Source organism: Apodemus sylvaticus, chromosome 21 (assembly GCF_947179515.1).
Source record: "Apodemus sylvaticus chromosome 21, mApoSyl1.1, whole genome shotgun sequence".
Classification (NCBI taxonomy): domain Eukaryota; kingdom Metazoa; phylum Chordata; class Mammalia; order Rodentia; family Muridae; genus Apodemus; species Apodemus sylvaticus.
The window spans coordinates 9,689,509-9,714,558 of record NC_067492.1 but is presented as its reverse complement, the minus strand read 5'-3'; the positions used below and the strand labels follow the sequence as shown (position 1 = coordinate 9,714,558).

General features: G+C 53.2%; 1 protein-coding gene across 4 annotated transcripts; it reads right to left on the bottom strand.

Moving 5' to 3' along the window:
* Nucleotides 1-287: 287 nt before the first annotated feature.
* On the bottom strand, nucleotides 288-24,491 carry Meak7 (MTOR associated protein, eak-7 homolog). 4 transcript variants are annotated; one of them, XM_052167357.1, is made up of 9 exons: nucleotides 23,939-24,491; nucleotides 22,133-22,250; nucleotides 16,701-16,869; nucleotides 13,831-14,061; nucleotides 12,975-13,119; nucleotides 8,955-9,383; nucleotides 4,576-4,694; nucleotides 2,954-3,133; nucleotides 288-2,555 (listed from the first exon to the last, which is right to left on the bottom strand). In XM_052167357.1, exons 2-9 carry the CDS (start codon nucleotides 22,144-22,146, stop codon nucleotides 2,439-2,441), a joined length of 1,404 nt encoding a protein of 467 aa, XP_052023317.1. In that variant the 5' UTR covers nucleotides 22,147-22,250; nucleotides 23,939-24,491; the 3' UTR covers nucleotides 288-2,438. The 4 variants fall into 4 exon arrangements, with proteins under 4 accessions (XP_052023317.1, XP_052023318.1, XP_052023319.1 ...); XM_052167358.1 differs by lacking the exon at nucleotides 23,939-24,491 and having other exon boundaries at nucleotides 22,133-22,288; XM_052167359.1 differs by lacking the exons at nucleotides 22,133-22,250; nucleotides 23,939-24,491 and adding an exon at nucleotides 21,613-21,675.
* Nucleotides 24,492-25,050: the final 559 nt, after the last annotated feature.

The window sequence follows — 25,050 nt, the reverse complement described above, 5'->3', positions numbered from 1 at the left end:
TGCCCATTTCACAGAAGACCTCAGTCCTCATTTATAAGGAATGAGAAGTTCCTCAAGGTTCTGTCTGACATCCCACAAGCGTTCCTGCCCTGAGAAATGTGTTAGAGGTGCAGGAAGCAAACCCTGTCACCTGTATGCAAGAGGGCTGTGCTCTCTGAGCAAACGCTTGTGAGGCCCTCCAGTCACGGCGCTGTCTTACACAGAATCCCATCCCAGCACAGAGGTCAGAAAGAATGGGGACCGTAGTGTCATGACCTCCTGAGGCGTCACGCCAAATCTGCTACCAATGAAAGACACGACTACATTTTTATTTAAAACAAACAAACAAAAAACACTTGCCACTTGCCAGGCAGCGGTGGTGCACACCTTCAATGCCAGCACTTGGGAGGCAGAGGCAGGTGCATCTCTGGGGTGGAGGCCAGCTTGTTGAAGGACAGCCCGGGCTACACTGAGAAAGCCTGTCTCAAGAGAAAAAAAAAACGCAAAACAAAGACACACTCCATAGCACAGCGACCCAGCTCTGTGAAGTTACACGGGGTTGTCTGGAGATTCTAGTGTTTTCTGTGAAGTTACACGGGGGGTGTCTGGAGATTCTAGTGTTTTCTATCTCTATCCCACAGACCACTTGACAACTGGCTTCTTGCCAAGAAAACCAAAATGGCCCAGCCCTTGTCAGTACCACACACCCACCCCTCCGTGCACAGAAATGGCACTTTTGTTTGGAAGGCCAGGGTTGTTATGTGGGGTATTCTGGGAGCTTCCTGGGCAAAAAAAAATGCAGAACTAGAAAAATACACACACCGGACTTCACTGTGGCTTTTGATTGAGGCAAACTGTACATTCAAAAGTAAAACTTGTATCAGATCCGTAAAGGTTGGAGTTTACAGCAAAAGACAAACAAGACCAGGGTCTCGGGGGCCCACAGGCCCTCTGGGTGCACAGAGCTGGTTGCCCATCACTCACAGTGTGATGGGCAGTCTGGCCGCCTGAGTCATTGTCAATCTCTGGGAACCACTGGAGTCTGTCTGAAGGAAGTCATGCTGTCCCATTATCCAACCTCCTCCTGAGGAGCCCTGAGCTGTGACCTCAGAGGAGGCACCTAGAGGCCAAGGCTGGACATCACACACCACTCACATCTGAGATGGGTGGGCGTTATGCAAACACAAGAACTTCAAGTCTCCAAAGGTCCCAGCTCCTGCATTTGGGTTAGCAGCACAGTAAAGGTTTGGTCTCTGGGTAAATAGGTTGGGTTTTCCCAATTGTTCACTAGATTCGCTTAAAAAGAGTTGAGAAAGCTACATAGAACCCCCACGACAAGCCTGTTCTGAGGACCTGCCCCCAGAGACATTTCCTTCAGACTTTCAGCTGCAAACACACAAATTTGATGCTGGGGGTGTGTTTGTGGGAAGGGTATTCTCACAGAGTACCGAGATATTCATCTAAGCACCGATCTTTCATGATGGGCTATCAGGGTGCTTACAGGACCCTCAGAGCACAGGCCATGTGGTGCCTCCTCACAAGGCAAGAATGCACGCCCCAACGACGAACCGCCAGTCCCAGCAGGTTTCAAGCCTCTTTGTCTTTGGATGCCCTGGACAGAAGACAGCAGACTACCAAACCCAGACACTATTGTGGATGCCAACAAGCCCTTGCTGACAGGAGCCTGATATAGCTGTCTCCTGAGAGGCTCTGCCAGTGCCTGACTAATACAGAGGTGGATGCTCTCAGGCAACCATTGGACCACAGGGTCCCCAATGGAGGAGCCAGAGAAAGGACCCAAGGAGCTGAAGGGGTTTGCAGCCCCATAGGAGGAACAACAATATGAACCAATCAGTGCCCCCCCCCCAGAGCTCCCAGGGACCAAACCACCAACCAAAGAGTACACATGCTGTGACCCATGGCTCTAGACGCATATGTAGCAGAGGATGGCCTTGTAGGACATCAATGAGAGGAGAGGCCCTTGGTCCTGTGAAGGTTCGATGCCCCAGTGTAGGAGAATGCCAGGACAGGGAAGTGGGAGTGAGTGGGTTGGTGGGCAGGGGGAGGGGATGGGATGGGGGTTTTAGAAAGGGAAATGAGGAAAAGGGATCACATTTGAAATGTAAATAAAGAAAATATCTAATAAAAAAAAAAAGACAGAAGACAAAGTTTAAGGCCAAGGTTCTAACCTGCACCCAGGGCCCCTGGGAGGCAATACCCATCAGTTATGGCTTCGGAGGGATCTTTCTCGGCATGGCTGTGTTCTGAGTTAAGTATGTCCGTGATGGTCTGCGTGCAACCATGCGGCTCTGTGTTAAGGCCAAGCAGGAGTGAGGACAGAGGGTAAGAAGAGCTCTCTCTGTTCGCCCAGCATTGAGATGCCGCTTGCTCGCTCGTCTGCCCTGCATCCCTGGGGGCGCGACGCTCCTGCTCCAGGAAGCTCTGTCTGGGAGCGTCCATCAGTCCTCATCCTGGGGCTCTTCCCGCAGCCCCTCGCTGTGCCGAGTCCGGCCGCTGATCTCCAGCAGGCTGCGGGCCTCGGGATTTGAGTCCAGGATGCTCTTCTTGTTCTTGCCCTTGGGAAAGAGGGGGAGGGGTCAGGACGATGGACACGGGGAGATGACAGCGGCCACTACCTTAGACCACGCAGTGACTTCCTCCCAGCGGCTGGCATATCAGGCTAGAGCCACATAGTAGCCAGGTGGCATGGTACCCTGGAGCCTCCTGGGGTTGGGACGCGACTGCCAGGGTCATGCAGAAATCTACTGTTCATGCAGACAGGTAGGGCGGGCAAGGTGTGCGTCTTAGGTAGGCCCCACTCCGGAGGCAGACCCACACTCCACTCTGCTACATGCATCCTGGCACGGGCCCATAGCTAGTAAAGCCAAACTATCCCCAGAAGGAGAGGAGACACACACACACACACACACACACACACACACACAGCAGAAAGGCACTGCCATGTAGGACTCACCTCATATGCCTCTAAGAGGTTGCCAAGTCCCCACACCTCCATCTTATCAAACAGGAAGTCCTCCTGGGCAGACAGCTGTGGGCTGTTGTAGGTGGTGCACGCCGGCTTGGCCTTGCTGTGTCCTTTCCCAAAGTCGGCAGCCACCCAAAGCCCAAAGTAATGGTGCTGGCCACCCATGCCCTGTAGAGAAGTGTGGACAGGTGACAGTGTCAGCAGCCATTGGGGAGGGGCTTCCGAAACAGCAGGCTTGGTCACACGAGAAAACCAGGAATATCCTGAGTTCTTGACTAGCCTGAGCTACAGAGAGTTCCAAGCTAGCCTGTCTAAAAGACTTTGTCTCAAAAATGGGGGGTGGGGGTGGAAGCAGCCAGAGACATGGGGAAAGTAGGAATTCAGGACCAGTTTTCTTTTCCTGGGCTGTGACTATAATTATGTTCCGAATTGCTAAACAGTCATGGTCATCAGCAGACCACACTCCGCAGCAACCTCCTGAGGCTACACACAGGGGACAGCAGGCTAGAAAATCTGCAAATTCCCTGCGTGTCCCAGACAGCACTCAGGGACGGGGTGAGCAGAAAGATCCCTGGGAACCCATCTGTGTCCTGTCCCCACAGGGAACCAGCCTGCGCCCAATGACTCCCTCAGAAAAGGCGCCAGGCTAGGAGCGGCAACTCAGCTGCTCCTTCCCACCGCAAAGTCCCACTGCCAGCTCGAGCCAGCTGCTGCCCTGACTCCCTGACAGCTTTGTCCTGATGTCATCTCCATCACACCCTCTTGTCCCTGGTGGGCCTGGCGAACATGATGTGACAGCCTTCCATCTTGGACATAGAGGGATCTTAGCCTATGTCTAGAAGCTGCTGTTGAGACCGATCCTGAGGCTGACAGACAAGCCCATTCCGGTGCCTAAACTCTGATGTCCTGGTGATCTGGCCATGTCCCTCCTGCTTGCTGCAGTACCTGCGAGGTGACCCCTGACCCTGTCTAGCAGGCAGTCTTGGCTCTCAGCTCACCGCATACAGATGAGAAGACTTGTCAGGAAGCAGAGAAAAACAAGCCAGCAGGTCGAGTGGCTCTCACCCATGCCAAACATCCCTGTAGGTTTCTGTCCCGCTCCATCCAGCTGCCATTGCTGATCTCCCCCGCCCTGTCCTCTCCTCTCCTCTCTTCTCCCTCCCCTCCCTCTCCCTCTCATCCTTTCCTCTCCCTCACCTCCCTCTCCCTCCGCTCCCTCTCCTCTCTTCTCCTCTCCTCTCTTCTCTTCTCCACTCATTCCTGTTGATAGCAACAGGCAAGAAAATGGCTACCACAAGCAGAGCCTGTTTTCTGTCTCCCGAGTTACTGCTAACTAGACCCAGTGCCCAGAGCCCTCAGCTCAGGCCTAGCACATGGGGCGGTGGTATTGACGTGAGGCAGGATGGCAAGTGACGTGCGATGTGTCTGCCACAGACCCATCTTCTGGGGTCCAGGGAAAGGGCCAGGCTGTCCGCACACAAACCATGGGAAAATCCAGCAAAGATCCAGCCCGTACTGAGGAAGACGGGTCCTGGTATTGGCTCTCAGCACTTACCTCACGGAGAGCACTCACACCTGGCTGGGGGGACGCCCCCTCCCTGCCTGCTTACCAGTCCGTTGGGCATGGTCTGCTGTCCGTAATTCAAGTACATGAAGTGGTTATTGTAGCCCGTGTGCAGGTACGTGGCCATTCTGGGGGCGATGGAGAACAGGAAGCATTTGTTGTCCCCTGGAAGTGACGGAGAGCCAAGGAAATAGTCACCACCTCGGAAGCAGGCACAAAGGACTGCAGATACCAACAGGCTTCATCTCAGAACACAGCAACAAAGATCTTGTGCATCTTTGGGGGTGGGGGGGTATAGAGTGGTGATTGGCGGGGGCAGGCCCCAGACCCTGCCCAAGACAAGCCCCACGGATGTCTGGGAACTCAGATGGAGAAGGTGAGGGCCCAAGGATCTGACAGCAGTGACCAGACAATGCGGCCATCTTCAGGCCTGGCCATGGGAGCTGAGAGCAGAGCGCTGCCACCATTTCCCAGTGTTAGCATGGACTGGCCAGAACCATCACCATGGAGGTGTGGACAGCTGTTGCACAGCCTGCACGGGCCAGTGTGCAACGTGGTGCGGGGCTGCCCCCGTACACACACACACATACACACACACACACACACAAACACTCCTTGCAGGACCTCCAGGGCAGCCAGGATGGGAACAGAGCACAGTCACTGTCTGCCATCAGCCCAGGATGCAGGGGTGGGTACACGGGAGATTAAAAGGGTGCCACTGAGCCAGGTGTTACACTCCTAGAATCCTAATACAGGAGCAGCCAAGACAGGGGGATTGCCTTGAGTCTGAGGCCAGCCTGGGCTACTGAGTTCCAAATCAACCTGAGCTATAGCACGGCTCTCTTAAGAGGGAGAAAGAGCAAGGAAGAAGGAAAGAAGGGGGAGGAGGGGAGGGGGAGGGGGAGGGGAATGGGGGAGGGGAAGAGGAGGAAGAGGGAGAGGGATGTATACATGGCCCGTGCCTTCCGTCTCAGCTCTCAGAATCTCTCTTTGAGATAGCAGCCTGGTCTAGATATGGAATTCCAAAACAGCCATGGCCACATACTGTCTCAAAAACAAACAAACAAACAAACAAACAAACAAATAGAAATCCAAGGAGGAGGGAGGGAAGGAGGGAGGGAGGGAGGACTAGGGTTGGGGAAGTCAGTCAAAGCCCTGGCACAGACAAGGCCCCCCACATTCTCCTGGCCTCCGCATTTGAATGAAAAGGCCAACTGGCATTTCTCAAGGTCCAGTGCTATTCAACGGCTCCTGGGCCCCATGACACCAGGCAAAAGGACAGGACCACAGCCTGGGCTCAGGAGGCCACATTGTGATGATCACACCCCGGTTCACCAGCGAGGACCAAAGAGCCCTGCTGCACCCCTCTGAGCTGAGCGCAGCACAGCACAGCACAGCACAGCACAGCACAGCTCTTTCTACGTGCAGCAAACACAAGTGAGCATCGCAGGGAAAGGACGCCAGAGAACAAGCACCAGGCCGGAGCTGAGACGCGAAGTCCCGGCTGCTCAGGCCAAAGTCTCTAACACATGAAGGAAACACAGCGTGAGCTGAGGCACAGTGACGGAACAAGGAACAGGGCCTAACGCTAGCACGAGCAAACCTGGTGTGGGATCCCCACCCATGACAGGACGCTCCTCAGGCAGGCATGACTGCCCTCTGCTGGAGCGCCCGGCTCACGGTCACAGAGCCAGTGAGGTCTGGAAGCTCCCTCCTCAGCAGGGTCAAGCCAGCCTGTTTCAAAACCACTGAGACCTGCAGCACTGCAAAGGCTCTGGAGGAAGTGGGGTTCCTCTAGCTCTCACTCAACCCTCGAGCGGAGCCTGTGGGGTCACGGTGAGGTGCAGCCTGCCCTGGACTGTCTAGTGGGGTGCAGGGCAAGCGCTTCCTAAGACAACACAGCAAACAGCACACACATGTTCTGACAGGAAGCTCTCCTGGGGGTGGCAGTCCCGCCCCACCCCGCCCTCACCCCACCCCGGGCTCCAGAGCCGCATTTGCCACATTTGCCGAGGGAAGAGAAGGAAGCACTGAGGTGAGCTGGAACACGGGGGCACCACTGAGGTTTGAGGTAACACAGAGGCACCAGTGCTGGCACCGTGGGTGAGAGCTCGCCATCTGTGGGCACAGGAAGCAGCCTGGCGCCCGAGGAGGAGCTGGGGACCGCTCCTGTGAGGGCAGTGAGGAAAGGGTCCAACTGACTCGGCCACTCATGGAGCCTCCACAGCCAACAAAGCCACAAAAGCAGGAAGGCGAGGAGATGGGCGAGGCAACGCCCGACAAGAGGGGCAGAGCCGTGAGTAGAAGCGTCCCTGTGAGGAGGTGACTCACATCCCCTCCTGGGCGTCCATCTAGTGACATCTGTGTTGTTCCCCGGAAGCAGGGTTGACAGCCCCCACCCCCAGCCCCCAGTCAGGGCCAAAGAAGAGGTCTGTGGTACCAAACAGGGGCACGGAACTTCTATTACAGTTAAGTAACCACTGGAGGAGGCTGGAGGGATGGCTCAGTGGTTAGAGCACTGACTGCTTTTCCAGAGGTCCTGGGTTCAATTCCTAGCAACCACATGGTGGCTCACAGCCATCTGTAATGGGTCTGATGCCCTCTTCTGGTGTGTCGAAGACAGGTACAAATGTTTTCATATACATAATATGAAACTGGAGAGTCAGGAACCTGTGTGTGTGTGTGTGTGTGTGTGTGTGTGTGTGCGCGCAGCGCGCACACGCGCTCAAGAGCACACATATCTGTGTAAACATGTATGGAAGACAGTGATTGTGCCCAGGCAGCAGCCATCTCACCAGCCCTCCCCAAGCAAGCCTCTTCGAGTAGGGCTGAGACTCCTGCTGATTCGAGTGTGAAATGTCCTCCCCGCCCCCGCCCCCCAGGCTCACTGGTCTGAACATGTGGAGATGATTGGAGGGTATGGGACCTTTAGGTAGAGGAGGAGGAGGAGCTTTGCTGGTTTTAGAGGTTACAGCCCAGGGCCACTTCTGCCCTGCCCCCACAGAAATGTGTGTGTGTGTGTGTGTGTGTGTGTGTGTGTGCGTGTGTATGTGTGTGTGTGTATCTCATGTGTTCCTAGTGCCCCCAGAGGCCAGAAGAGGGCATCAGATGCCCTGGAACTGGGGTGACACGGTTGTGAGCCACTGTGTAAGGGCTGGGGCCCTCTGCAAGAGCAGCCAGGGCTCTAAGCCCAGGACCGTCTCCCCAGCCCTGCTACAATGCTTCTAAAGCCACCAAGACATAGGCAGGCAGCTGTCTCCACCACGGCTTGACCCCCATGATGAACTGTACCCCTCAAAACCGTAAGCCACAGCACAGCCTCTTGGTCAGGTCACAGCAATAAAACTCAGTGCCCTGGTTCCGTGTCTGTTGCTCTGATGAGACCCCAACAACCAGCAGCCCAGACTGGCAGTGGCTTGGCTCATGGTGCCCGATTACAGCTCATCATCTTAGGGGAGTCGAGGCAAGAGCTCAAGCAGTTGAGGACGCCACATCCACAGTCCTGGCAGGGAGGGAGCACCCCCACAACACTCACGGGCTCTCAACTAGCTTTCTTTACAAAATGGTGCCACTGACAAGGAAAGGGATCTTCCCACATCAATTAACAGTCTGCTCTGGACAATATCTGAGACTGTCACGGTATCTTTATTCTCCTGGTGTAAGTGTTGTCTCTGAGGCTCACTGCCTCTGTCTGCTAACCTAGGCCCAGTCCCGGAAGCTTCTAGCCTCTGTCCAATCTCATTTAGGCCTAGAATGCTTTGAGGTTCTGAGACTGGCTACTGAATAAACTCACCCTTTCTAGTTCTTTCTGATCTCTAGCTGGGTAGTTCGACTCAACTGTTCTCACTCAAACTCCTCTCCGTGCTGACTGATTCAGTCTGGCTTCCCTCCCTCTCCCTGCCTCTCCTGAACATTTGCTCTGCCTAACCTCCAACTCTGGTACTCTGTTCTATCGTACGGCTCCTTCTCACTCTCTGGCTTGTTCTGTCTTCGCCTGTGCCTAGCTTGCTCTCTCTTCAGCCTGTCTCTGTGAAACTGTCCTGGCTAAACTGCCTCCTCCTTCTCGCCCTCTCCCTAAGTAGCTTCCCTTTCCTCTCTCTTCTCCCCAGAGTTGATCAGATCCTATTCTGTCAGATCTTTCTCTGATTCGTCACTTTGTCTGCCTCTCAGTTAGACATCACTTTCAAACATGGCTGCTTTCTTCTACAAACTAACTTTACCTTCATTGTTTGGATTAGAGGCATATATGAAGGACTGAGCCCACAGCACAAGTAGAAACATGCATTCTCAGTAAATAACACAATCTTGGGGGGGAGGCGTTCACAGTGTGACCTCCAACACACGACACCCTCCTCAGGGGTTCTCAGGTGTCAGACTCTGCCAGGTTGGCGGTTACCACTGCCCAGCATGGTGCCCACCGCTTACCTTGGAACTGAGGCTTAACTTCCCAAGAGCAGGAGGCAAAGCCACCAAAGACGTAGCCATCCCTGTCCTCAAGGACAACCAAGCTGGGCCCCTGGCTCGTGATGTGGCTGCACAGCTGGGAGAAGCTCTGCCCATGGAGCTGCGTGGAGAACAGCAGGCGCCAGCGGTGCCGGTGCTCGGCTGCCAGGTGGGCGCTGAGGTAGATGACGGACAGCACGTCCAGGATGCTCTCAAACCGCCTGCCTTGGTCCACGTGGCACTCAGGGACCAGCGTGGAAAGGTCAAAGGATGAGGCCAGGAGGTGCAGGCCCCTGTGGATGACCACACTCAGAAACATGCCCACGCGAGGGACGTGGAACACCCACTCCTCGATCATGGCTTGGTCGCAGATCTGGTCCAGGCTCTGAGGGCCCAGAAACTGGTGACCATCTAAGGAAAGAAGAAAATCAGGATTGCTAAGTGCACTGTGCCACCTTATGGTCACTGTCCAAGCCTTCCAAAACCAATCTAAAAATCACAAGTCACTGGGAGGTGGTTCATCTGAGCTGGGGCATGTCACAGGTCTAATGGACACTCCCAATTTTAAACACTTGAGCTATGACAATTTACTGTAACGTACTACAATATTCACATTATATAGATCAGAAGCATATTTTGAATATATTAGTAAACCTCTCTTCTCTATTTCTTCATTCAGTTTTGCTCTTGTTGGAGGAAGGATCTCATGTAGCCCTGGCTAGCCTCAAACTCACTACATAGCTGAAGGTGGCCTTGAACTCTCATCCCCCGGCTCTGTCTCCCAAGAGCTGAAGTCACTGATGTGTGTGTGCTGGGGCTCGAAGCCAGGGCCTTGTAGATGCCAGGTACTACCAACTGAGCCACACCTCAAGCCTACCTTTGTCCTATGTTAATGTGACCACTGTGCTGGCCTATTCGTTGTCTGGTATTGATTTGAACAGTTTGACTCTGATACCCCCTCAGCTTTTCCCTGTCCTCAAATGGCTCTTTGGAAGCCCGTAACAATGGGAGGGTCTTTACAAGGAAGCCCAGCCTGGGAACTCCTCAGCTCCGATGTCTACATTGCAGAGATCACATGCAGCTAGGGGCAACAGAAGGCTGGAGACCTGGTGGGGTGTGGCTCATGGAGCACCAACTGGTCTACCTGGGAAGAGCAGGTTTCATCAACTACTAACCAAGCCTCTTCCCAAAAATATTCACAGTATGGCGCTCCACTACCTAACTCCAAAGAGTTGGGGTTGCAGGATAACCTGTGGAACACCATTGGGATTTCAATTTGGGGTCCCCGGGTATAAAGCAGAGGTGATGCTAGAGCCTGCTCTGTTGCTATAGAGACAGGAGAAACACACATGGTTAAACTCACAGAAAGAGACAAAGGCTCTGCTCACACTGTTTCTGGAGAGTGGAAACCTAAGTGTGAACTCAGTAAGGTTGATCTTTCTGCTGCTGTTGGCTTTGGAGACAGGGTTTCTCTGTGTAGCCCTAGCTGTCCTAAAACTCGCGCTGTGGACCTACCTGGCTGGCCTCAAACTCAAAGATCTACCTGCCTCTGTCACCTGAGTGCTGGGATCAAAGGTGTGTGCCACCACACCTGGTGGTAAAGTTGGATTTCCAATACCCTTGTCTTAAACACCTGTAACTCCCATTCCAGAGGATCTGACACCATCTTCTGGCCTGGCAGGCACTCACACACATGCTCACACACGCACATAAATAAAACTAACTAGATGAGTTAAAACACTAAGGGCGATGGAAAAAGCTGCTGCTATGGGAGCCTCTGGGATGCAGTCAGAGGACCGTTCACAGGGAAACTTTACAGCTACAAACACCTACCCTGAGGAAAGCTGACCTCAACTTCATCATATAAACTGTAAGAAACTAGGAAAACATGGCCCAGGGGATGCTGAGGGGACAGCTCAGGGAACGGCTCAGGGGACGGCTTGGCTGGTAAAGCCCCTGCCAAGCAAATCTGAAGACGCGAATTTGGACCCACAGCTGTGTCTCTCCACCCTCAGCGCTGGAGAGGGGAGGTAGACAGGTGCACCCCTCGGCTCCCTGATCAACCAGCCTAGCCGACAGGAAAGTACTAGGCTCAGGGAGGAATCCTGACTCAAAATATAAGACAGTGAGTGGTTAAAGAAGATGCCTACCATGAACATGTACAAACACACATAATACATACACAGACACACACATATACACACTAACTACACAGAGATACATACATACACACACACAATAGAGAGATACAAACACACATGCACTATACATAGATACACATGTACACACATACTACACACAGATACATACACACATACATGCAATACAAAGAGATGTACACATATACACACATATACTACACACAGATACATACACACATACATACAATACAAAGAGATGTACACATATACACTACACACAGAGATACATACATACACATATATACACAATACATAGAGATACACACATACACTACACAGAGATACACATGCACACACATAATACATACAGAGATACATACATATACACACACTACACAGAGATACATATGGACATACACCACACACATACACAAACATACATATACATACATACATACACACACCACACACACATACAAACACATAATACACACAGAGATATACACACATGTACATACTATACAGAAAGATATGTATGTAGACACAAATATAGACACACAAAACATATATACACACATACCATACATACACATGCGCACACATATACAATACACACAGAGATACATACATATACATACATACACACATAATACACACAGAGATACATACATACACACATATATACATACACACTACAAAGATACATACGCACACACACAAACATATATATATATACACACACATACACATAAACGGACAATTCACACAAAGATAGATACATACACATACACACATACACACACAAGTGTACATAAACACACCACAAATATACAGACATACAAACATATGTACACACACACAGAAACATGCATATATATACACACACAGTACACATAGAGATACATATGTATACATGCATATACATACCACACATACATATACATACATACAATATACACAGAGATACATACACACACATACACACACAAACATATACACATACCACACACACACACAAACATACATATATACACAAACATATATATACACATACACACAAACATACATATATACATATACACACACCGCAGACACACATACCACACAAACATATACATACATACATACACAGAAACATCCATTTATACACATATACAAGCATACTCACACACAAACATAGAAATACAAACATATAAACATACACTCACATAGAAATATATATATATACACACACACACACACACACACAAACATACATACACACAGAAACTATAAAGACACTATCAAGTTTAATGCAAATAGAGGTAAAATGGACTAGAAAAGCAGGAGAGAAGAATCTCCTAGACTGCTTTTAAAAATAGTTTTGTTTTTAATTTCATGGTCTGGAGAGAGCTCAGCACGTTAGACAGCTGCTGCTCTAGAAGAGGACCTGAGTTTGGTTCCCAGCACCCACGCTGGGAGGCTCACAACCACCTGTAACTCCAGCTCCTGTGGATCTGACGCCCTCTTCTGGCCTTTATTGGCATATGCATGCACACACTCATACACACACGCAACTCCCACATGTAAAAATAAACCTTTTTATTAAAAACTGTGATTTTTTTAAAAATCAACAAAAATACTGAGACCGTTTCTATAAGACTGACCAAGGAAAAGGATTTCAGATACTGAAACCAGAGGAGGGCATGTGATGTCACAACGGCTTCTGCACAGCTGAGGTGCACAAGGATATCCCACAGCAATCGCAGACCAAGGGAGGCAGGCACACGCCACAGCAGAGCCTCCCTGGGAGGCTCGAGTCATGACAGCTGTGGCCCCCATCACGCCAAGGTCGGAATCAAGAGGGCGGTCCCGCACTTGCCTTGAAACTTCATCTCTGAGAGCAGCTGGGCAACCATCGCCTGCAGACTGTCGGGGGGCACCGTGGATTTCCTCCAGGTCCAGCCTCGAAGCTCATGCCGGTGGGTCAGCACGTGTACCACAGAGGCCACCAGGTCCTCTGTGAACTGGGAGATACTTCACTGTTAAAGCCAAACCCTGCCGCCCCGCCCTGCCCCCAGCACATCACAGTGAGAAGACGGTGGTGGTTATCTCTCAGTACCGACCACAGCGGACCACAGCGTGGGCTGGGATTGCAGATGTGGGCCACTATACCTGCTTCAAGAGCTGCTGCCGAGGGAACCGTGGGCTTTGTGGGTGTCGTGTGAACATCCCGCCATGTGAGAATGCATCCCTAAGCCCTCCTCCCCTTTTTGTAAAGTTGTGACGCCCCTGCCGGGCAGTGGTGGTGCACACCTGTAATCCCAGCACTCTGGGAGGCAGAGGCAGGCGGATTTCTGAGTTCGAGGCCAGCCTGGTCTACAGAGTGAGTTCCAGAACAGCCAGGGCTACACAGAGAAACCCTGTCTCAAAAAACCAAATCCAAAAAAAAAAAAACAAAAAACAAAAACAAAAGTTATGACACCTACTGAGTCTTACCGAGATGCCTAGGCTGACCTTTGACCTCTTGAGTAGCTGGATGTGAGGCCTGCACCACCAGGCCTGGCTTTCATTTTTCTAATTATGCACTTAGCTCCCCTGAAAGCTTGCCAAAACCCTAGTTCAAGAGTTCCAAATCAGCCAAACGGTTATGTGGGCTCAGCTCGCTGAGGCTGGCCAGCAACACTGCCTAAGCCGCTGTCCCAAGTTCCCACCAACCCTGGACACCGAGTGTGTACCTTCTGGACATCTCTGGTCTTTATAGGACCCTCCGCAGCTGAGATCATGTTCATAACCATAAGGCCCTTCTCCTCACAGCTCCCTCTCAGCAGCTGGGACAGGAATGCTGTGAACTGCTCCCTGGAAATGCTCTTGGAGCCCCCATGTGCCCTGCCGGTGGGCTTCACCCTGCACATGCCGTGATATAGTCTGGTGACCATTGCTGGGGGAAGGGCCTCCTTGACATGGCTCTGTTGGGGACAAACAGAAAAGAGATAAGCAGGGTTTACTGGGAAACAAGCGGAGGACAAGACCAACTGACGCTCCGCAGATGCCCCCTGCAACTGCGAGACCTTCCTGTGACCCATGGTGCCATCTTCCCAACCACAAGATCCCAAAGTGTACTGCTCAGTCTGAGGCAGAGCTCAGTGTAGAGGGCTCACTGCCATGTGGATGGGACCAGGGTTTGATCTGTAGTGGTGAAAACAACAAGAAGATGGAGGAAGAGGAGGAGGTGAAGGAGGAAGAGGAAGAGAAGGGGGAGAAGGAGATGGAGGAGGAGACGAAAGAAGAGAAAGAGGAGGAGGAAGAGAGGGAGAAGATGGAAGAAGAGGAAAAGGAGGAGGAGAAAAAAGAGGAGGGAGAGAAGGAGAAGAAGGAGGAGAAAGAAAGAAAGAAAGAAAGAAAGAGAGAGAGAGAGAGAGAGAGAGAGAGAGAGAAAGAAAGAAAGAAGAAAGAAGGAAAGAAAGAGGAGGAGGAGGAGAAGCAGCAGCAGCAGCAGCAGCAGCAGCAGCAGGGCCGTGGTGGTGCACACCTTCAATCCCAGTACTCAGAAGCAGAGGCAGGCAGATCCTCTGAGTTCAAAGCCAGCCTGGTCTGTAGAGCAGGTTCCAGGACAGCCAGGGCTACACAGAGAAACCCTGTCTCAGAAAACCCAAATAAAGAAATAGAAGCCAAGGCCTCCAGCTCAGCATGGACATAAGACACTTCCTGTCCCGTCACTGCCTGCACCTCAGTCCCCAGTCTCCCCAGACCAGGCACATCCTTCCCACCTCTACTTCTCACTCTGCCTGGGCTCCCCCTCCCTGCCCCCCATCAAAGATTCTTTTAGCTGCAGCGTCTGTCTGAGCTCATGAGCATGTGGGCCCCATCTGTGGGGATGTAGTGTGGTCTCTACATCGGGCCGCTCTGTAATAGCTGCTGCCTCTTATTCCTTCTGTGTTTTAAACTATCCTCATTCTTCCTTCCCCTCTGCAGTGCTGCAGAGGGAACCCAGGGCCTCAAGTATGCCAGGGAAACACTCTCCCTCTGAACTACAGCGCTGGCCAACTCTTAAGACCTTTAACAACCTGCTGGAGAATCAACTTTGACAGTGAAGTGGAAAAAAAGAATGTTTCTCACAAACAAAGGGACCGCGTGCCGGATGCTCCCTGCATCAGCGCACCCACAGCCTGCCCCTGCTGAACGCTGCGGTTGCTGCCAGGCACGTGGAAAGGGCCTTCCTCAAAATCCTGAGGCATAGTCACTATGGCCTCCCCCAAAGAAGAGTCACAGAGTCACAAGCCTCATGGCAACCCGTCACCGTGTACCTCGACTGACACTGTGGGCTCGACGGGACTGTCTCCTCCAGCTGCAATACAAGGTGCCCAGTTGCGCCTTAGTCGCACGCATACAGGCATGCGCATGCGCACATATCCACGTATGCCACATGTGGGGGTCCCTTAAATGACGGAGCAGCTGTCTGGCTGAACGTGGTGGTGGGGTCCCCAAAGCCCCCTCCCGCTGCCTTCGGAGTGCTCTGGAACAGCGGCTCTCGCTCGGCCTTCCTAAGGCTGCGCCCCTCTGATACAGTTCCTCATGCTGCGGTGACCCTCACCCCAACCGTACAATTCTTGCTGCTGCATCATAACTGTAATTGTGCTACTGTTATGAATCGTAAGGTAAATAAATATCTGTGGTTTCTGATAGTCTTAGGGGACCCCTGTGAAAGGGTCGGCTGACCCCCCCAGAGGGGTCGAGAACCACTGCCCCAGGGGATAAAGCTTCTGAATGGCTTTGCAGACCACACCCATCCCCCACCCCCCACCCCCAGCCTCTGGAGATAAGCTGGTGTTTGCTGGTGTCCCGGGCCGGAGAAGCGCGGCAGTCAGACATCCCAAGGACATGGCCTCTCCCCTCTTGAACTGAGACTTTAGTGCTGAGTGAGGATGCTCTGAAATTCCCTGACCACGCTCTAGAGAAAACAGATGGCCGAGACACCAGCGTGGTCCCGGCCACCACCCGGAAGGACGCAGCTGCTCCCCTCTCCGATGTCACATGTCAAGTTAGAGATGTCCTGAACACCATCCCATCACAATGGGATTCCAAGTTCTGTCCCTTCCCCTCCCTCCCTCCCTCTGACCCTTTCTCCTGTTTCCTGACACAAGGCCTCACTACGTAGCCTTGCCCTGACGTCTCAGCAACCTTCCTTAGCCTCCCGAGTGTGTGGACCACGGGCGTGCGAGACCATGCTGGGCACCAGGTCCCCGATTTAGTACACATAACACTCTACATTTCCACCTACGGTTCCAGCAACTCAGAGGGTTAAGCGGGGAGAACCACTTATCAAGGCCAGCCTGGGCTATACAGTGAGTTCCAGGCTAGACCAATGTTGGCTATATACCAAGACTCTGTCTCAAAAAAAAAAACCAGGGCAAGGGTGTTAGTCACCCATGGCCCATGGCTACTTGCCACCCTACGGGGACAGATCGGTAGCTGTGACATAGTCCTGGAGCCAACCATGCCCCAGAAAAGGGGGCTTTCACCAAAAAACAGCTTTTAAACGCTTGGCACAACTGCAGACCCTAAACACCCACAACCACCACCACCACCACCACGTGGTCGCTCTTGCCTTCAGTGCCTCCAGAGAGAATGTCCCCTTCGTGGTGCCGCCTTCACTAGCTGACAGGGCATCAAACAGCCTGTCTACCTCCGCCTGCTCCTCGGGCAGGAACCTGGAGCCTGACTTCTGGTCCGACATGCTCTTGCCATTCCCCATCTTGCCTGTTCTCTGGCGCTCTCTGCAGACCGGAAAGAGAAAAGCCACAATGTGAGAGGCACAGAAAATGCAGCTAAAATACTCTCCACGGAAGTTTTAATCTGATGGGGCGGAAATTAACAGTGGACACACACGTGAAGTACGAAGCCACCCCCCCCCCAGTCAACTGAAGCAGCCTGGATTCCTTCTGAAAACACACTCCTTGGCCCTGGTGTGGTGTCACGGCCCATAATCCTACCATTCAGGAGACTGGAGCAAGGGTTGTGAGCTTGAGGCCAGCCTGAGCTACACAGTTATGTTTTAGCCCTCCTTTTCCTGACTGTATAATATGCCATTGTGTGGACATACCACATTTTGTTCGCCGGTCACTAACTGCAGGCATCTGAGCTGCTTCTCCTGTGGTGGCTGTCACAGATAGCATTGCTGCAGTCCTGTGTACTTGAGCCCCTCTTCTCAGGTCTCTATATTCCACCCACAGGCTTCAAGTCTCAGACACCAGGAGAGTGGCGCTTTGATGTCTTAAGGGACTGGCATCTTGTTCTCCAATTGACATTGCCACCAGCCCAGCAGCACAAGGTTCCACGTCCTCCACATCCTTGCCAACCTTTGCGCTTTGCTGTCTTTGGGGGCGGGGGGGGGGGGCTGATCTTCCATGGTAGCAGGTTTCCATGCTACCAAGTTTCTCCTGAAGATGTCCCTCTGGAGGGCTCACAAGAGCAGGCTGGCAATGGGGCTCCTTCATCACGCCCCTCCCCCCAAAGTTCAACCTAACTGCTTTGAAGATTCTCAGTGGCAGCTCCAGCCTGCAGTCCACAGCCAGGAGCACTGGGCTGGCCTCACCTTGAGAGCAGACAGACAGCAGCGTGGCTGAACCCCATCCCTCCAGGGTCACAGCCTGTGTGGTCACACTGAGCAGACCTCTGGGACGGCAACCCTGAGCAGCAGCTCGGCCATCTGGGACTCAGCCGCAGCTGCAGACTTCCAGGTGCTGTGGTCACCAGATACAATGTTGCAGCTGTTTAGGGAAGGGGGGCTGTTTAAGAGGGTGACGGTGTAGAATAAAGGGCTTCAGAGCAGCTAGAAGGGCAGACTTCTAGTGTTCAGGGTGACAGCTATGCTGGTCACCCAGGCTTGGAAGCACAGCAGGGGGGTGTCACGGGAGGGGGGCGGGGGAAGCATTGCATCTGCAGTCCACTGAAACCATCTGGCCACTGGGAACAGTGTGGTGACCACCTCTTTGGGAAACTACAATGGAAAATGCCAGCATAGCTCCAGGCCTGGGGTCAGAGCTGCAGACCAGGGTGTGGGGAGGACTGCACGGGAGGGGACAGTGCAGTGACTCGGTATCTTAATTTCCACCCAAGAAGCAAGAGGGTGCAGAAGGGCTAGGGCATAATTAGGAAGAGCGGTTAGCGGCCACGGGGGTTGGGGGAAGACAGATGCTGGGTCCATACATGGTGCCTGCACTCATCTGTGAGCCTGGCCTTGCCCTGCGCAGGGGCCCTTAATGACGCCACTGCGGCAGACTGTCTGTGCGCCACGAGAGCCTGCCCCCTGCCACAGTACAGGGCGGCTATCGGCTGGCACACACTAAACTCACCCAGGGCAGAAGGCAGGGCATAGCCCTGCAGCCCTGGGCCTTTCTGGGGCATCACCTGTGGCTACAAGCGATCTCAAGTTTTACCTCTCCCGTACCAAAAGGTATGTGGATTTACCGTGTCACCAAAAACTTTGCCATTGTTTCTCCCTACACCCTCCCTGCAGACAACGGACCGGTGGCAATATATCCAGGCATATAGATATTCCACCCGCAGGCTGGGCTTTAAGCCTCAAAGCATCCCCACTGTCCCTGGTCCTAGAAAATCTGAAGGAAGCCTAGCTTGGTGGTGACACTGTAATCTGGGCACTTGGAGGCTGTGGCAGGGTAGTGAGTTCAAGGCCCAGCCCGGACTACATAGTAAGGTCTCCTCTCTCTCTCTCTCTCCATATATATATATATATAAGCAAGCAGACATCCGAAGGTCTGAGGGTTTCTGCCACTTGTGCCTCAAGAAACCTACTAAGGGGACGGTTTGCAGACAGTAGCCTTCGGTCAGGGATGGAGGCTAGGGGCTGCTGGTGTCTGCTCCTACCCCGCCAATCTCCCAAGGCCTGTGAGATGGGAGACATACCTTCTCAGGGAGGCTTTCTTCCTCCTTGTCAGCCCTCGTTACCCTTCTTCACCTCCCATTTCCAACTGTTTGGCATTCGTAACTTCTCCTGAAAAGCCCCCTCCCCCACCTCGCTTCCGAGACTGCACGGACCCTGTGCCATCCTGCCCTCTGGACCACGAGCTCGGTGCTGCTGACACCCCAACTCCAACGAGACCCTGCCAAGTGCCACAAGCTGATTCCTTCTCATCCTTCGAGGACCTCCCTGGTAGTCCCCACCCAGGGGCGAACCCTTCCCTCTCCTTGTCCTTCCCTGTCCCCCATGGGGACCCCAACACCTGACCCTATAGCCCTTCCCTCAGGCCATGCCTGACTCCAATCTGAAGGCCACAAGAAGGGACTCTGCTCCAAGACCACCCGCCTGTGCCTTAGCCTGAGGTACCAGGACATGCGTGCTGACGTGTACAGATCCCCTCAGGAGGTGGTTTGCTCTCTGTCATAGCTAATCTTGCCTGCCAACTGGGAGACGCAGTTCTGGGTGGGCCTGTGGAGGAGTTTTTGAGATTAAGCTGATTGACGGAGGAAGACTCCCCCTGTGGGAGGCACCAAATTCCCTAGGCTGTACCCTCAAACTGTGAGCCAAAATCAATATTATCTCTCTTAAATAGCTTTTGTCAGGTGTTTGGTCACAGGGACAGAAAAGACAGAAGCCACCTTCTCCTTCCATTTCTGTGGGTTTCTTAGTGCTAATTCTTGACCAGGTCCTAAGAAGCCCCCAAGGGCTCAAGTCCACCCTGACCTCATGAGAACCCCATGGTCACCCCACTATGCACGACACGCCCCTGCACAGTGATGTCAGCTGCATAACCCATGGCCTGCTAGTACTAAGCCGCAGCGGTGGAGGGGGCGGGGACTTACTGAGAAAGTAATTGCTAAACACCAAGCCTTGAACAGAAAACAAGCCAGGGGCAGCACAGGTCATGACCAGATGTCAGGACAGAGCCAGAGCTCGGCTGCTCTGTGGGGAAGGCGGGGCAAGGGAGGGAAGGGCAGGTTTGGAGCCCACAGCCCAGGGAGGACTGGGGAGAGATTTTGAGAATACAGTGCTGCACCCTGGACCACCCCAGCCGCCACGGCTGAAAGGCCACCTTCCTTCCCCCCCCCCCCCCCCAGGCTGCAAGCTCTGTCATACAGCCAGAAATCTGTCAGCTTCCTGGATGTGTCAGAGGCAAGTTCTGTCTGGTGTACAGGGGGGGCGTACATGTGTCCCTCCATGGGGACACCTGGGTACACGGGGGACACTTTCCCCTGGCAACTTATGTCACCCTTCTTAGGTGAAGACATCGCTCAGTTACGGTAAGGTCGCTTATAGCAATATCAGCCTTGCAACCCAAAAGAGACATTTGCCGAGGATCAAAGCCATTTTTCTTATCAGAAAGGGGGCTGGGTGGGACGCTGCTCACATCCACTGGGCGGAGGCCAGGAACCAAACAGGAGAGACCCTTTAAAGGTCACCCACAGCCCTGACCGTTCTCCACATGGGACCTGAGCTGTGCAGTCGCAATCTGGACATAGGTGGCCATACCCGACACTTTTTCCAAAACAATGGGCAGATGACTGCTCTCCCACCTGGGCACAATCAAGGGGCAAGCCTTTCCCCGGCCGGCCAGATCTGCGTCTCCTAAACCCACCCGTGGGCTTCCTTGACACTGCGGTCTCAGCAACAGTCCATCCTCAATACTCCACCTCCCCCTGCAACCAGGTGATCCATTCCCAGAGGAGCCCAGCCTCTCCCCAACTGTGAAACCTCGTAACTAAATCACCACCCCACGGCCTTAAAAGGAGTTTGGCTTGCCATGCTTTAATAAACTTGGGTGACTGCTCTTCAGAAGGTCCTGAGTTCAAATCCCAGCAGCCACGTGGTGGCTCACGACCATCCGAAATGAGACCTGACGCCCTCTTCTGGTGTGTCTGAAGACAGCTACAGTGTACTTACATATAATAATAAATAAATCTTTTTTTTTAAAAAAAGCTTGGGCGAATCGTTTAACATCAGGCCACCTGGTCCTGCTTCCCGGAAACCAAAGCCAGACACAGAAGGGCTCGCGAGAATAGAAAGGGCTCCTTGTGTTTGTGAGGAAGAATGGAAGAGCCAGCTCTTTGCAGCCCCAAGCTCCTGGTGACAGACTGGAGTAGGGTTCCTCCCCATACAGCCTCCAAGAGATCATGACACTACTCTGTCTGCTTCCAGGAGTCAACGGCCACCACCGCGTGTGAACAGCCAAGCCCAGCCCATGAGCCTCCTGGGGTCTCTGCAGCTGGCTGCCCTCCATCTGTCCCAGCCCCGCGCAGGGGTGCAGGCCGGGGTACCTTCCTCGCTTCCCCCTAACTTGGTTTTGAGCGTGCCTCTGAAGGAACCCTGCTGGGTTTGTTGGAAAACTAGGCAGGCCCACGGATCCCTTCAGAGGCCAGCTTCACCCTTCCCAGGCGCTCTCTGCTTCCCTTTAACTGTGGGAAGATTCCTTGGAGGCTGCTCAGGCCACCGTGAAGGCCTTCCTTCCTTCCTTCTTTGAGCTATCCCCAGCCTCGCCCAGGACTCCTTCCCTCCGGCTCACCGGCCTTGGCCTACGGGGACCGAGCTCCTTCCGGTGGTGCGTCGGAGGCAGCAAGGTTGCCCGGGTCGCCTAGCCCATTCCCTAGCAACAGCATGACGGACGGTCATGAGCACCAATTGGAGAAGGACTACTTAGAGGTGGAGCCCGAGTCAGATCTTAACCAATGGGATTGTAGTCCACAGGGAGTGGGCGGGGCCTGGGATCGGACCTGAGTCTGTACCAGTGGAACACCTGCGGATGGTTGACAGTGGCGCGGGCTCCGCAAAGGCTGTGCGTGGGGCTTGAGGAGGTGCTGGGAAGCTGCTGAAGGCCTGGGGGCGGATCAGGAGGGTTTAAATGCAGGGAGCTGATAGCAGGGGCTTCCAGCAGGGGAGCCGGGAGCAGAGGAGCCGGGAGCAGAGGATCTGAGAGCAGAGGATCTGGGAGCAAGTAGGGATGCTGGGAGCAGGGGAACTGTGACCAGAAGGCCTGAGCTGGGGCTAGCCCCCCAGACCTAGGGCGGAAAGGCTGACCTCCTTACCTCCTGCGGTCCATTGCACTAGCCAATGGAGCACTTGACACACAGAAGCAGATGCCGGCCGGTCTCGTCCCCAGGAGCGGGATAGCTTGCTGTCAGCCCTACCAGGCCTTTTCTGGTGCTGGTGACAGACACAACAGAGGCAAGGTACAGGAAGGCTCCAGAATTCTCAGCAGTGACATCCCCGTTGTCAGGCAGCCTCTTCCTGCGAACTCCACGGTCCGAGTGGCGCAAAGGAACTCCTCTCACATACACTCCCCACCCCACAGTAACAGAAACTGCTGTCTGAAATTGTAGCTGGAAAAAGGACACCAGAGGCTGGAGAGTTGGCAGAGTAGTTGCTGCTCAACACTTGCTGCTCTAACAGAGGACACAGGAGAACCCACACTTCAGCTCAGCCCTGCGTGTAACTGCAGTTCCAGGGTATCCGACGCCCTCTTCTGGCCTCCAGAGGCACTGCACACATGGTGCACATCAGGCAAAACACCTACACATTTATTATTATTATTATTATTATTATTATTATTATTGTCATTAACACCGGCCCAGCTGAGTGTGTTGGCACACACTTGTAATCTCAGCACTCCAGGAGGCTTAGACAGGGGGATTGCTTCAAGTTTGCGGCCAGCCTGGTCTACACAGTGAGTTCCAGGCCAGCCTGGGATACTGTGACTGGAAGTTTTGAAAAGGCGAGTGGAGAGAGCAAAGGAGAAAAGAAAATGGGCAGCTAGCTCCCCCTAGCGGACAGAAGTCACATGTCCACCAGAAGCCATCTGCCTTTCGCTCAACCAAGCTCCACCCAGCGTTTGTCCGCAGCATTCAACAGTCATCTTAACCCCAGACCTTGGGAATGAAGAGTGCAGTCTTGACCTTGCTTGAGACAACTTTAATATATATATACATATATATGTATATATATATATATTATATATTGTATATATATATAATATATATTATGTATATGAGTACACTGTAGCTGTACAGATGGTTGTGAGCCTACATGTGGTTACTGGGAATTGAATTTAGGACCTCTGCTCGCTCCAGTCACCCACCCCACTTGCTCCTCCAGCCCAAAGATTTATTTATTATAAATAAGTACACCCTAGCTGTCTTCAGACACACCAGAAGAGTACGTCAGATCTCATTACGGATGGTCGTGAGCCAACATGTGGTTGCTGGGATTTGAACTCAGGACCTTCAGAACAGCAGTCAGTGCTCTTAACCGCTGAGCCATCTCTCCAGCCCCTGCTTGAGACATCTTGAATTGATTTGACCCTCATCCTCCAGCGAGCCCCTGCAAAAATGACCAGAGTCAGTGGGCGGAGCCTGGAGCTCAGGTCAGGGGACAGGGACCATCATGGGGAGTAAGACTGAGGCAGCCAGGACAGCCTTTGGGTCCTCCGGGGCCTCTCGGGTCAACAGTCTGTGACATATGGAGATGTGTCAGGCCTCTTCTGTCACCTTAGCACCCTCCTCCTTCATTCAGTCCCCTCCTGGCATGTGTAAACTAAGGGGAGAGGGTGTGGCTGTGGGTGAAAGATGGGGGTTGGGCAAGTGACCATAGAGAGGAGCTGATGTTCAGGGGCTACTAGCCAGAAACCAGACGGTTATAAGGATCCCACTGGATGCCTAGGCCGAGCATTCGTCCAAGCAAGCTAAATTCTATGCCATGGCTCAACCACCTTTCCAGGCCTTTCATAATCGGCCCTATGCTGAGCCAGGGTTCAGAGACGCTAAGTGAATTTCCCAGGAACACACAGCTGGGGCACAGGCAGTCCTGGTGCCACGCCGAGGGCTCTTTCCACTAACCTGGCATGTGGGCTGGCAGCCATTTCCTGAGAAAAGGATGGTCTCTGTAGGTTCGGATTTTTGGAGACTGTTGGTACTATTGTCACATCATATGCCACAGCATGCACGTCAGAGGACAGCTTGTGGGAGCTGGATCTCTCGTTCCCCCGTGCGGGTGCCTGGGATCGAACTCATGTCATCGGACTTGGTGGCAAGCTGCTTTACCCACTGAGCCCTGTAGTTTTTTGGTGTTTGCCGTTGTTTTGAGACGAGGTGTCTCCAGACTTTCAGTCCTGCTTCTACCACCCAGATGCTGGGGTGATAGGCGTGTCCAGCCTTGTTTCTAGAGGGCCCTGTGAGATCCCCCTGTGGTGGTGGTGGGGCACTCACGTGACGTAACTGAAGCCTCTGAAAAAGGCATCCGAGAACGGCTCGGTCCAGGGATTCTACTGCATCCTTCTGCCGGGGAGAAAGAGCCCTGGCAGGAGACGTTTGCACAGAAAATGCCAGCTACCTGGGACAAGGATCACAGCTCAAGGTATCAGAGCCAGATGTGGAAAGTGTGGGAAGGGCTCTCTCTCTCTCTCTCTCTCTCTCTCTCTGCCCACTGCCTGCACATGGCCTACTGCTCTGCCCACTGCACCACCCTGCAGCCTCCGGTCTGGCCGGCTGCCACCCTTACTGCGTGTCCTCTCAGTGGCCAGAGCCATCCTAACAAAGCTGTTATCACAATCACCCTCCCTGAAAGACTCTTGAGGTTTCCTGCTGCGGTTCACAAGACTCGCCCCCCTCCGTTTATTCTTTTCAAATTCACCTGTCACCAAATTCCTCATATCAGCCAGGGCTGCCCCCTCCCTCATGACAGCCAGCCTCAGCTACCTGCCAGTGCCTGGACCTCCTCAGCCTTTCCTTGTCCAGCTCCCCCTGAGCCAAACAGCCCCACACTGCCACCGTCAGACCTTCCGATCCCGTGACCCCTGAACTGTCTTCTGTGTCTCCACTACCTCTGTAACTGTTTGGCCTGGCTGTACCTCTCATCTGTTTCCCATGAAGACACCTGTCAGCCCTGCCACCGTCCCCTCAGCAGGTGCCAGCACCCAGTCATCAGGACGTGACCAAGCTGCCTAGAGTCA